The sequence below is a fragment of the Hipposideros armiger genome, unplaced genomic scaffold, assembly GCF_001890085.2.
Source record: "Hipposideros armiger isolate ML-2016 unplaced genomic scaffold, ASM189008v1 scaffold_50, whole genome shotgun sequence".
In the NCBI taxonomy this organism is placed as follows: Eukaryota; Metazoa; Chordata; class Mammalia; order Chiroptera; family Hipposideridae; genus Hipposideros; species Hipposideros armiger.
Genome location: NW_017731400.1, coordinates 3,655,090 through 3,668,165, shown reverse-complemented (window position 1 = coordinate 3,668,165; position 13,076 = coordinate 3,655,090). Strand labels below are relative to the sequence as shown.

The window sequence follows — 13,076 nt, the reverse complement described above, 5'->3', positions numbered from 1 at the left end:
GGGAGACTAATCAGTGTTTCATCATTACCGAAAATTTCATACCCATTGATACCAGGTATTATGGAGCACATTAAATTTAATTTTTAATAATTAAAAAATGTTTTCTGCAACAACTCTGTATAGTGGCTGGTGGTTACTGGACTAACCTGGGGATCACTGCATAAATTATATAAATGTCTGACCACTTACCTACTGTGCTATACATCTGAAACTAATATAAAATAATAGTGAATGTCAAACTGTAACTGAAAAAATAAAAAAGTATTAACAAGATAGATTTGATTTTTCCCCCCTATGTGTTTTGTAACATTTCTGGAGTTTATTGGTATGAGCTGTGAAGATGTAACCGTTTCCCAGTGTTCCCTGTGGCGGTGCATCCGTGCTGGTCCTTCCTGCAGCCTCTGCTGTACTCCAGACCTCGGCTCACCTGCCTGACTCCTCCCACTTGACGGCAGGCCCCTGGAGGCAGGTGCTTGCTTTTCTCCGTATGTAGGTGGCATGGAGGAGCAAGTGTTCATTCAATTTGAGAGAGTAGTGATCGGAATGAATGGAGTTAGTTGTGATCAACTTTTTTTCTACGGCAAAGGTAAATATTCTGATTTTTCGCCTGTATGTATAAAATGAAGTGGGCGTGTGTTCTACATACCTATTTCGTACCTTTTTCATTTTGCAGTGCGTTTGGTGTCTTGCACCGACCCCGTGGTGCCGGTCCAGGCCTCCCAGGCAGCCCTCACAAGAGACCCCGCCCCGAGCCTGCCTCTTTCCCCCAGTACCTTCGTTTCTGAGGAGCCCTCTATGGTGGGAGAAGGAGCTGCTGGTGGTGAAGGTTTTCAGTCTACTGGCACGACTTGGTGGATTGCATTAAAATGCTTTATTATGATGTATTTGACAGAGAAAAGGACTAAAAGAATAAGATAGGGAAGAGCTTCCTTGCCCCCTATATCTAGCTTTAGAAATAAAACATTCCTGATACAGCCGAAGCTCCCTTATGTGTGGAATGGGGGTTAGGTGGGAGTATGCTTTCATTCTCCCTTTCTGCTGGTTTACTCCTCAAAAGCTTCAGCCTTCAAAGGAAATCTCCCTCTGCTTTCATAGTCCTACCCCAGGTCTGTGTGTAGATTGAATCTGCCAGTGTGTTATAACCATCTGTTCCCATGTCTGTCACCTCTCCCAGGCTGTGCTTCATCTTTGTGTTTCCGGCACCATACACAATGGCCGGGGTGGAATAGGTGCTCAGTAAGTGCTTGTTGCATGAAGGAGTGAATAGGTGCAGTTCTTTTCTCACAAACACCATTTTAATGGAGGATTCTGTTTAGCAAAACTATTTCCTTGTCTAGTCCATAGCTCTAAGAGCCTTGCTGCTCTGATTTGAACAAATTGAATTAAACATAAAATCCTGTAGAACAGATGCGTTTACAAGTCTCTGCTCACACAGCTGCTGGTCTAGTTAATAAAAACATTTCTGTTTTGATGGAGTATTCATAGTCTTTCTTTTTGTTAACTCTATTAGTATTGTGGTCTAAGCACAGACTACAAACTCTCTGAGATGAGTGGAAGAGTTAGCCAATGATCAGAACTAAAAGAGACAAAAGGAGATGGATAAGATGGGTGTAAATAGGATGCATAGGGAAAAGGTTTTATTCTTAGGTGTAGCTGTAATAAAAAGAATAAATACATATATTGGTCCTCCCTGGACCGTAACTCATAAGTCTTTGAACCCATATTTCTCAGGTAATTATTCTGATCGTCACTCTCCTAAATCACCTATGTATAACATTCCTACTCTAAATTACAAAGAGTCTATACAGATGCATTTACTTTTTAAAAATTTTAAATATTCAGGTACGATTTATATATATCCAATAAAATATACAGATATTAACTGTTTAGTTCAATGATTTTTTTTCCATTTTATACATTCATGTACCACCACCTAAAGAAGATAGAGAATATTTCCACCCCCCCCCCAAAAAATTTTTTTGTTGTTGTACCTTTTCCCAGTAAATCCTCCCTTCTTTCTCCCCTCGGTGGCAGCCACTCTCTAGTTCTGTTTACACTTATTCACGAGAGTCCTATAAGCTGAATCATATAGTATGTCCCCTTTTGTGTCTGGCTTCTTTCATTCAAAATAATGTTTTTTGAAATTCATCCAGGTTGTTGCATGTATAAATTCCCCATTTTCTTCTAACAAAACTGTGTGCACTAGCAACCAAATTTAAATTTATTTTTACTTTATAGCTGAAAGATTGAGTAATGCTTCTTTAGGTGTATTAATAGAATTAATGACAACAACTCACATTTGTGGAGTGCTAGCCCCTATGCTAAGTGCTTTTCATGCATTATCGTACTGTGTTCTGTGATGCTCTGTTTCAGTTAGTTCTCTGTGGCAGACATATTGGGTGAAAGTCTTGACATCTGATGAAGGACTTGATGTTTGCCAAAAGAAATTATCTTGTGTTCTGAAATTCTGATTGTTTTCCTCTGGACTAAGCAATGTTTATTGTTGGTTTTGATAAGTAAACTACGAACCAAGAGGGAAATTATAAGAGGGCAGTGGGACAGTGGCATTGGGTAGGAAGGAAAGTGCAGTGGCTCAGTTTGGAGTCCCCTTACTTCTGTGGTGATGGAAGGAGATTTGACTTTGGCTGGTGAACACAATGCAGTCTACAGATGATGTATTATAGAATTGTACACGTAAAACTTATCTAATTTTATTAACCAATGTCACTCCAAAAAATTTAATTAAAAAAAAATGATGCCTCTTATACTGGCTGCAAAGAAATAGCCTTTATATATATGAAAAGTTGTTGCGTTAAGCCTTTCAAAGATGCTTATAGTAATGCATACCCATCTTTCTGTTTTGAATTGTATCAGTCTGGCTTTGCGTTTTTATGTGTAGATTTTGTTTTGCTTGCACTTAAATAATATCTACTAAGTGCCAGACACTGTCCTAACTGCTTCCCATACATTGCTTCTCACAACTCTGCAAAGTGTGAGTGTTTTATTTTGAACCTTTGTTTTGCTCAAGAAGGTGCTGAGGCGCTGAGAGGCTGAAGGACGGGCCACAGTCCCAGGGAGTAAGGATGACGCTGGGCTCGGTACCCAGGCAGGCTGGTCTCAGAGCCCATGCTCTTAACTACTGCACTGTTTGCCACAGTCCCCTTTCCCTAACCACACTCGGTACTTTTTCTCGATCCTGGTGGTGATGATGGGTGAGTATTAGGAGGGTTAGTAAGGACTGACAATATCCAAACAGATGTAGTGATTGGAACTTAGTTTCATGACTTGTATCATACATGAAGTAGGTCTTGAAATTGCAGGGTTTTGTGTGTAGTGTGTGTATGTGTGTGTGTGTGTGTGTGTGTGTGTGTTTGGGGGGGGGAGTATGTTTAGGAAGGAACTATTTATAATTTGAAATCTGTGGCAGTAATTGAGTGAGTACTTGAAGCCTCAACAAAGCTAATCATGCAACCAGTGTTGTATTCAAGCCTGTATGTTAGATGGTTCTCCACTAGTTGTCTGTAGACCCTGGGGGTGAGAGACTCACCACATTTATTGCAGGGAAGGTCTCTGAATGTACTCATATGTATGTATTTTCTTAGTCATTGGCAGTTGAACATATTATATCACCATGGGGGTCGTTGTACTCAGCAAGATTGGACACACCTGCACTAGGTTCTTGACTTTGAGAATTTAGCATTTGGGGTTTCAATTATTTTTGAGCACCCAGAAAGTCCATGACATCTAGTAGTTTGTTATGAGAATAATATCATTTTCATAGAGTTGTGGGGTTGTGAGAATGAAGTAAAAATAACATATATAGGAATTAGTTTCAGAAGGCTGGAGTACAGATTCTAGTCATTTGGTGAGCGAGTGAACCTAGCAGAGCTTCCCACAAGCCTATTTCACTTTGGATTTTCATGGATTTGGGAAGGTCTCAGAATGCATTCGTTTACCGTTCAAAGGGGCCACTGGTGTTTCACTCCTCTCCATGGGCCTGCGAGTCTCTTCCCGGGACTCAGTCCTTCAGAGTTTCTTCTGCCCCTTTGTCCTTTTTACTTCTGTTCAATCTTTAAAGATGAAGTTCCTTTATTTTTTATTCTCTAACTCCCCTCTCGCAGGATAACATAGGCTGTTTATGTTTGTCACCTTTCTTAGCTACGGGTTAAAGCATTCTGGGTAGTATTTTGTCTTTTTATCGCTGGGCCATAGCCCTGGTGTCTCTCCCAACTCACAGTTAGGTCACTTTTTCATTGACACTTTTTCTACCTTTACTTTTTCATCTTAAAATGCATTATTAATTTTCCCAAGAGAAGCCCAGATGTTTTTGCAGCTCGGCCTCTAGAGCCTCAGTCACCTCTTGATGCAGTAGATATCTCGCTGCTTACTAACTTGGAACATTGTATTTTGTAAAAACTTTGAATACACACCTGTTATAATATTATTATAATACATACCTATTGAAGTCAGACTTCCATTTAATTGTACTATACTGTAATTTGAAAAAAATCACACATATTTTCACAAAGATACCATATGCCCTCTCTTTGGTCAGGGTTGCTATAAATACACAATTCTTTAGTAAAGGAGTATTTTTTCCATGTACTACCTCATAAGATATACTTCCTGAATTTGGTTTAGGTAGAAGCCTTGTAATTCTTTGAATTTCCTAAGGAGTCATTCTCATAAGGCCTGCTCAGCGTGTACTGACTCCGTAAAACAAACTGAGCTACATGTTATGGGGGACAGAGACGAAGCTCTGTCTTTCATCCTTATAAAGCGTTCATTCTTTAAGACTCGAAAGGTGAGAAGCTAATGTGTTGGGCAAACCAAGTATAATTCCTTGTTAGAGTTTAGGTAAATATTTGAAGAAAAATTTTATATACTATACTAAACTCTTAATTTATCACATTAACCTTCACTAACCTTCATTTTTAATGCTGTTCCTCATGAAATGCAGGTATTAAGGAGATCCAAGTAGTGAGAGCCAGTAATGATGGCTGCTTTAGCAGCCCTAAGATGGAGCAGTGGGAGATTTACAGCCAATACGAAGTACCTGTAGTAATCGTTAAAGTACAGTCTCCAGTGTTGCTATTATTTTACTTATCTGTGATTTATAATAAATATCTTGAAATTGCAGGTTTCTCCTTTTGCAATAAAATACATCAGTAAATAATGTCACAACCTTTAACACCCTACTTTTTGGCCTGGAAATTCATGGTAATATTTAAAACGTACTTAGCTTTTACTGTGTGCTAGGCTTTTTTCTGAGCACTGTACATATATTAACTTCATGTTAAGGATTAAGCATCGTTTTCAAAAATGCATGCTAAATCTTTCTGGAAAAATACAACAAAGCTTTTTTGCGGACCCTAGGTTTGCAAAGCCCAGCCACCCCCATCTTTTTAAAACATGTGCATACGGATATATAGATAAATATATTTTGAAAAAGAGATGTATAGAAAATTAATTGCTTTTTGGGGAGGAAGTATTTTCTTCATGTATCTAACCCATAAAATACTCTGTTTTTTCATATGACATTTTACAGAGACATGTTCATATATATGAATTTTAACACGTTGCTTAATTATTCAGCATATCTGTGAGCTATAATGCTATGTGCTGAAGGAACTACTTTAAAAATTGAAAAGATTTGGTTCTTGTCTTTATTTTTTTAGTTATCTCAAATGGCAAATATGGACGATCCCAGCATAAGCGTGATGCCCCTGTTTTCCCAATGAGAAGATTAAATAAAGTGTTTTGATGAACTGTAATATATAAACTTTACTAATGAAGATGAAATTGTCAAATAATCTTATGTTTAGTTAACTTATACATACATATTTAAAATTGCGTTCTATGAAATAATTTGAAAATTATTATGTTCTCCCTTGGCTTTTCCTGAAGCAATTTTATTTAAACTCTTCAAGAGCATCTCCAACACAAAGGTTTTTCTCTCTCTAGGATCACTTTTTGAGTTGCCCAATACAGTTTTCTAGACTTTACTTCTATTTGACTTGTTTGAAATCCCACATACTTTAAATCTATCTATGATGTGGTCCCTGGAAATTTTCTCCCAGGTGCTTGTTCTTATAATTAAAGAGCAGTTGGTTTTGTCTTTCCTCCTGTAGGAGCATTTATGTTGATCTGTACAGTGTAACCACTTATTATAATACTTTTAAAAATTAATCTTTGAAAGGCTTGTTTACAGTGATATCCGATACTTGCCAGTGTGAGGTTATATCCCTGAGAGTTATATCAGGATTAAATCTCGTTGCCATTGTTTTGCTGATTTCAAATGACTGATTCAGGAGACTTCTCCAGGCTTCCGGAGATGCCTGTTGTTCAGGGGAATGTCTTTTCCAAGTGATACTCTGTTATTCAAAGTAAGGGAATGGAGAGAGTAAGAGCTCCTAGTAATAAGAAAGACTTTATTAGAAATATAAAACAATTTCCTCTTTTCTGAGGGATTTTTTTTTGGGGAAAAATAAACTGTGCCTTAACATTTGGGCATTTGTTTAGTAGCTGGCTAACCCCTCTTGGAAACAGTAGATAGGTTTTATTTTAGCTCACTTTTTTCTTGCTATACTGTCACCCCTGCATACTGTTTTTCCTTGCCATGAATTTAGCTTTTTTTTTTTTAACCTTTTTTTCTTCATTTTCACATTTGTCTGTTTCATATTACCTTGTTAGATGTTTTTTCCTCCTTTAGTTAAATGAAGAACATTTGTTACGATTGATGTATTCAGTATTATAAATATCTGTAACTTTTATTTTGGGCGGAGAGTAAATGTTTTGATGGTTAAGATTCTACCAAATTGACCTTCAGTACATATTGATGTATTTCTGGATTGAAATGTTCCTGTGCGCTTTGCTTGCAGATTAAAACCTTAGTATTTGAAATCAGACCTGTGCAACGTGGAAAGACAAAATACACTCTTAAAATATTTGCATGATAATCTAAAGAACAAAACATTTAGTGGGAGTGTTGGTAGAATATTTCCAGGATCAACACTTGACTTGAAGACTCTGGGAGAACATTTTTTTTTTTTTTAATGGATGGCAGGTGGCACAGTTGAAAAACAGGTTTTTATAATGGAAATGCTAAGAATCTTAGCTATAGTGGTGTGAATGGTATTGTTACAATAGATGTAATAGATGTATTGCATTATCTAATCTAATCAAACACTTTTGTTAGTAAAAGCTGCCCCCTCCAATTAGTTTCAGCAAGCTTGTTTGCAGAGAATGGTTCCTCTCAATAATTTTAGCTACTCACAAATTTTTGAGAGACTAAGGATTTTTTAAATCTTTGTCAAGTTTTAACAGATTTAATAAGTAAATTTATTTTATTAAAAAATACTACTTTAAACCAGGAAAGTAAGTATAGGAAACAGCCCAGATGTATCCCAGATTAGAGGATATGGCTTTGCTTCTTTCATGAACATCAGTAATGTCGGCGGTGTTCTGCTGGTCCCCACCTCTTCCCCCTAACGTTACTACTCATATTTCACATTTGATTTGTTTTCAATATCCTTACTCTTAGGGGCTCAGGAAATTGAATTACGTTTTATATATTTAGTTTCCAATCTCATTCTTATTTTACGAATCTGTACAATTTCTAAAGGCTTTTTATAACTAGAGGTCTGTAGTGTCTATGAGTCTGGGAGGTAGGAGGGAAATACCTACCACACAGGAGTGGGGTTTGCATACAGTGGGGAAGGCACTCTGCAGTGTGCTTAAAAGCAAAGGGACTCAGTTCAGCCAGAGAAACAGTAGAGCACATTGGTCTGTTGTTAGTAAACAGACCAGTGTCCTAGGGGTCAGTAAAAATCAAAGTAGATAGTTGCCAGTTGGAGATTTTATTCAACAGGAAATACTTTCTGTACAAGGAGGCTGGACACAACACTCCCACCCTCATCTGAGTGCAACAGCACCGTGTGTGTGTGTGTGTGTGTGTGTGTGTGTGTGTGTGTGTGTGTGTGTTTGGGGGGATGGGGAAGAGGCGGAAGGGGTGGCATGCAGTTGGTGATAGCTGTGACCCCTTTGCTCCTGTGAAATGTTGAGTGTTCACAGTACAGACCTGACTGGTAAGTCTTTCACAAGTTAAGGCTGAAGCCGAGGTCCCTGGGTGGTTGGGTAGTTCTAAGAATGTATTTGTTCAGTAGAACTCTTGAATAATTTAATGTGTGCCAGCTTGCTGGTACTGGGAATACAAAGAGATGACTAAAACACAGTGCATTTCTCTGAAATGCTGTCGATCTAGCGAAGCATACAGCTATTTAGAACCATCAGACGAGACTACCTACACATCCCCAATACCAAATCTACCTGCCTACATGAATTTGCTTCTTGTATGTGCTCCAGTATCCCTCCCCTGCACTTGCGGACTGGTCTGTGCGCCCATCTGAGGCCAGCTTTATCTCTGCACACACCCCCTCACCTGCTGGAGGACATCACTCCTGCAGTTTTCTCCTTTCTCTGGTGGATTCTTTTCCCTTCCTCTTTACTGGATCATTCGTTTCTATCAAACATGCTATGATATATCCTATCTTAAAATAATCTTTCTTGACCCCATATTCTCTCCAGCTATTCCAGTTCTTTCTTCTTTTTGTAGCAGAGCTCCTTGTAAGCCTTTGTTTATACTTGCTGCTTCTCCTTCTGTCTCCAGTTTACTCCAGTCAGACACCAGCGTAAAGTGCTTTTGTCAAATTCACGAATCACCTCTGTGTGGCCAAATGCCGCTGTCACTTCTGAGTCCTTAGAGTCTTTCTTTATCTGTTAGCATTTGAAGCAGCTGACCACTCTTTCCTTCGTGAAATACTTTCACTGGGCTTCCTAGATACCACTTGCTCTTGGTTATTAGTTCTTTGCTCATTTCACTGGCTGTTCTTCAGTCATCTTTGCTGGTTCCTCCTCAGCAGGGGTCGGCAAACTGCGGCTTGCTAGCCACATGCGGCTCTTTGGGTACAGTCCGTCTCAAAAGTGCTGACCCCTGGAAGAGCCAATCCTGTCCCTCACAACAATTTAAAAATTATTCGGGAGCCATAAATATATTTTTACATAATCACCATTATGTGAATAATATCCTTTAAAAGTTTTATAAGTGAAAGTATGATAGCTTTATTTTCATTTTCAATTTTACTTCAGAGCCACATGTACGTGCCCAAAGAGCTGCTTGTGGCTCGCCAGCCGCAGTTTGCCGACCCCTGTCGGCTTTTCCGTCTCAAAGGTTTGCCGACCCCTGCTCCTCAGTATTGTATCTAAAGGTTGGAGTGTCCCCAAGGCACTTTACTTCTGTGTTTTGCTTCAGCATCTATACTCACTCATTTGGAATTTCAGGGAGCTTCATAACTTTTAAGTACTCTTCTATATGTTGACACTTCCCAAATATGTATTTCCAAATCTCATCTCTCCTTTGAACCCTGGAGTCTCTGCCTGTAGATTATCTGAATTTGGATCTTTCCAAATTCATGTTTGTTTAACGTGCATTTTTAATTCATGTTAGTTCTAATATGAATTAAAGGCATGTTTGTTTAACATGTCTAACCCTCCTAATCTTCCTCACAGTTCTCTTTTGTCGTCTTCCTATTTCAATAAAAGGAAACTGCGTTTTTTTTCAGTTGCTTGGGCCATTTTGGAATCAAGGATAACTCTGGTTTTCATATCCCACATTGAATCTATCCGCAAATCCTGGCTCTATCTTTAAAACTTACACAGAGTCCTGCCATTTTTTATCATTTCAACTTAGGCCACCACCTTGGTCTAAGCCAGTATCATCACCTTGCCTCAGTTATAATAATTGCCTGATTTATCTCTCTGGTCCCCCTCCCCCGCCAACCCCTCTACAGTCTGTTCCACCTAGCAGTCAGAGATGCTTTGAATACCTAAGTTGGATTATCTTTTCAAATTTCACAATACTGCCCAGTAGAAGTTTTTGCAATAATGGAAATGTTCTCTTTTACACTGTGTAATACGGCAGCCATTGGCCATATGTGGCTATTAAGCACTTGAAATGTGGTTAGTGCAACTGAGGCACTGAATTTTAAATTAAATTTAATTTAAATTAGTTTATATGTAAATAGCCACATTAGTGAAAGCCAGAGTTTTTATCATGGCTTGTGAGGGTTACATAAGCTGAACCCCTCTTACTTCTCTGACTTCATCTCCTGTTACCACTGTCACCCTAATTTTCTTGCTGTTCTTTGAACAAACCAAGCATGTGCTCACAGTTTCTATTCCCACTGCCTGGAACGTTCTTCCAGATATCCACTTGTGGCCTTCCCTCGTTTCAGGTCTTTGCTTAAATGTTATCTTGTCAGCCCTTCTCTGGCCACCCTATATAAAATAGCATCCTTCCCTCACTCTCCATCTCTACCTTTTATTTCCTTTGAGTAATGATCACTACCTGCTGTATTAATTTGTTCATGATCTGTTTCTTCCCCAGTGGAATGGTATTTCTTTGAGAGCAGGAGCCTCATGTGGTGATCCTGTTGTATCGCCCAAAGCTTAGAACAGTTACCAGCTTGCACTAGGCACTCAGTAAATACTTAGTTAATGAACTATAATTGGAGTCCAGGTGATAATACTCTTATTGGCATATGAATGAAGATTTCTTATATTACAGAGGAAATTAGGAACACTTCAACCTCAGGATTTGGGAAAGCTTCATAGAGACAGTGAAGTTTAAATTAGACTTTAAAGAATAAATATAAATTTGTTTAATTTTAGTAGAGAAATTATGATCTAATTTATACTTTAGTTTCCCTCTGTTTTAAATAATTGTGTCATTTAGGCAACACAAATGAGTATATATATGAGTCCTGTTATGTGGTGGGCACTAGGCTGGGCTCTGGTGATACAGATGAATAAGATTAATAAGATGCTCTTCCTTTCTTCAGAGAACTCAGTGTATATGATAATAGTGTAGTATCCAATATTGGGAATAGAGTAAAGTAGTGAAAAGTTTAAATAAAGTAGAGAAAAGTCCAAGTTAAGATTTATTTTTGTTAGCATTTTATGTGGCGTATTTAATTATTTAACAATTAAGAGATTGCTGTGTAAAATATATATATATATATATATTAAGAGAAATGTTATCTACCTGATTCCATCAACACCTATATGACCATTCCTTCCAGCTGTTGATGTGCTCCAAACTGTTGTTGATAGGGATCAAATTTTTTTCCCCACTTCCCTCCTGTTTTTCTCATTATGGGATGGGAGTTCTATAGGAAGTTGAGACAATAAAATACATCAATTGTCTACAAACTTCCAAAAATTACAAATCTTATATATTGAGATTTTTATTTCAAAAAAGAAGTGGTAACTAGGTTTATAAGATAATCTTGAACTACTACAGAACAGATACTGTGTGAATACTTGATGAATTTAATGCTTGTTAAAATCCAGCAATAAATTGAAACTGTGCCTTAGTTGCCCTTTCATAACATTTTGTGGTTCATTTAGGTATTCTGGGTGATGAACAGGCTTTTCAAAAATCCTCTTTCTTTTCTACAACCCAGAATATAGTCTTCAAAGCTTCCTTCTACATCGCCCCCGTCACCCAAGAAAATTCATCTTTCCTTCTAGCTGCCTATGTTACTCTTGTTTCTTTGAGTCCACCTTTGAATTTAGGACTTGTAAAATTATAAACGTTTGTAAATGTTTGATCTCTATGTCCATGGAACAGCTTTAAAAATCTTCTTTAATCTCTGAGATGAGGCAGTCAAGAGTAAGGCATCTTCGATTACAGAATCTCTTTGAAGTTTTCTTTCTATTTTAGTTTTTCCCTCTAGCACTCTTACTTTCAGTGGCTCTGAGGTGGTTTTTTTTTAAAATAATTTTTTTTCCCTCTTTTGCTTGGGTCGGCTTGGCAGTCTTTCAAAAGTTTGGAGGCAACATTAGTAAAATTATATTTTGGTTGAACTTGATTGTTTTCATACACTGCTTCTCTACTAAGATAGATGCTTGGGATAGAAAGAGACCTTTTTAAAAAATATTTTCACCTATTTTACATTTTTATTCCTGCTTCTGTTGTATATATCAGAGTCCTAATAATGAGCTGTTATTTTCCTTGACTAGACTGGAAAGCTCAGATTAATCAAGCTGTCTTGAGTCTAGGTTAGCTACCATCCATTTTTGTTTCACAGGATTCTATACATAGTCTATTTTATGAAATGAAAAAATTGAAATCTTATGTGGGATTTTCTTTTGTGGTTTTACATGAATCAAAGCCTTGGTCCAGGCACTAATATTAAATATGTTACTACAAAAAGAAGATATCTTGTTATTTTTTCCTTCAGGTAGCCCTGTGTGAAATTGCTAGTGGTCTTTTGGTCTCTGAGTATCTACTGTGCTGCACTAAGAAATTTGCTTCGCATTTTGTGATCAGATTCATCTATTATGAATGTTCAGGATAGATAGCATTAATCAGAGCCACTAAAATGTATGTACCATAATATGTTGCCTATTTATATTGGGCTTTACTTCAGTGAATGGTTTGCTTCTGTTTTCGCCTTTATACTTAATATTCCGTGGGTGTGTGCGCAAGATCTAAGTAGTAGTTTCAGGTTGCTTCCTATTTGATTTTAGATGTAATCGACACTCCTCCTGAAAGCCAATGAAATTGAAAGGCTTAACTTTGTAAGTAGAGTTTTTGTTTCTTTAATTCTGTAATTAATAATTATTGTTTCTCAAGTTTCCTCTGGTGGGTATTCTCATAGAACATTCCAGGATCCTGTAGTGTTTTTTGTTTGATTAGAAAGTTATTCATCACTTGCCTCTCAGTTCTTTAGGAAAGTGGAGGGCCTTCTATTCATATTAGTAAGATTGAATTTCAGAAAAAGAATATACCACAGAAAATACTTCCTTAGTTATTTTATTAGGTAGTTTTTCTCTTATTTAGATGAAATATGAAGAGTGCTGTCCACTGACTGTAGAATTGCGTTGCTTTGTTTTAGGCATTAGTGAGGCGGTACAGGAAAGAAAGCAGGCAAGAATGTGTGCGATGGCTGCGTGTAAGTGCAAGGCCACTGTTTACTTACTGCCGTGTGACCTTGAGTAAGTTGTTCATCCTC

At 37.6% G+C, this 13,076-nt stretch overlaps 1 protein-coding gene across 7 annotated transcripts in view; it reads left to right on the top strand.

Annotated features, from left to right (window-relative positions):
• CDKAL1 (CDKAL1 threonylcarbamoyladenosine tRNA methylthiotransferase) overlaps positions 1 to 13,076 on the top strand; it is a 667,723-nt gene that overhangs the window by 44,582 nt on the left and 610,065 nt on the right. For 6 of the 7 annotated variants that reach the window (XM_019640497.1, XM_019640496.1, XM_019640494.1 and 3 more), the window contains one exon: positions 674 to 826. The exons of the other annotated variant lie outside the window; for it this stretch is intronic. In XM_019640497.1, the coding sequence (XP_019496042.1) occupies positions 674 to 826 (153 nt within the window). The remainder of the gene's footprint in view (positions 1 to 673; positions 827 to 13,076) is intronic. 7 annotated transcript variants of the gene reach the window in all.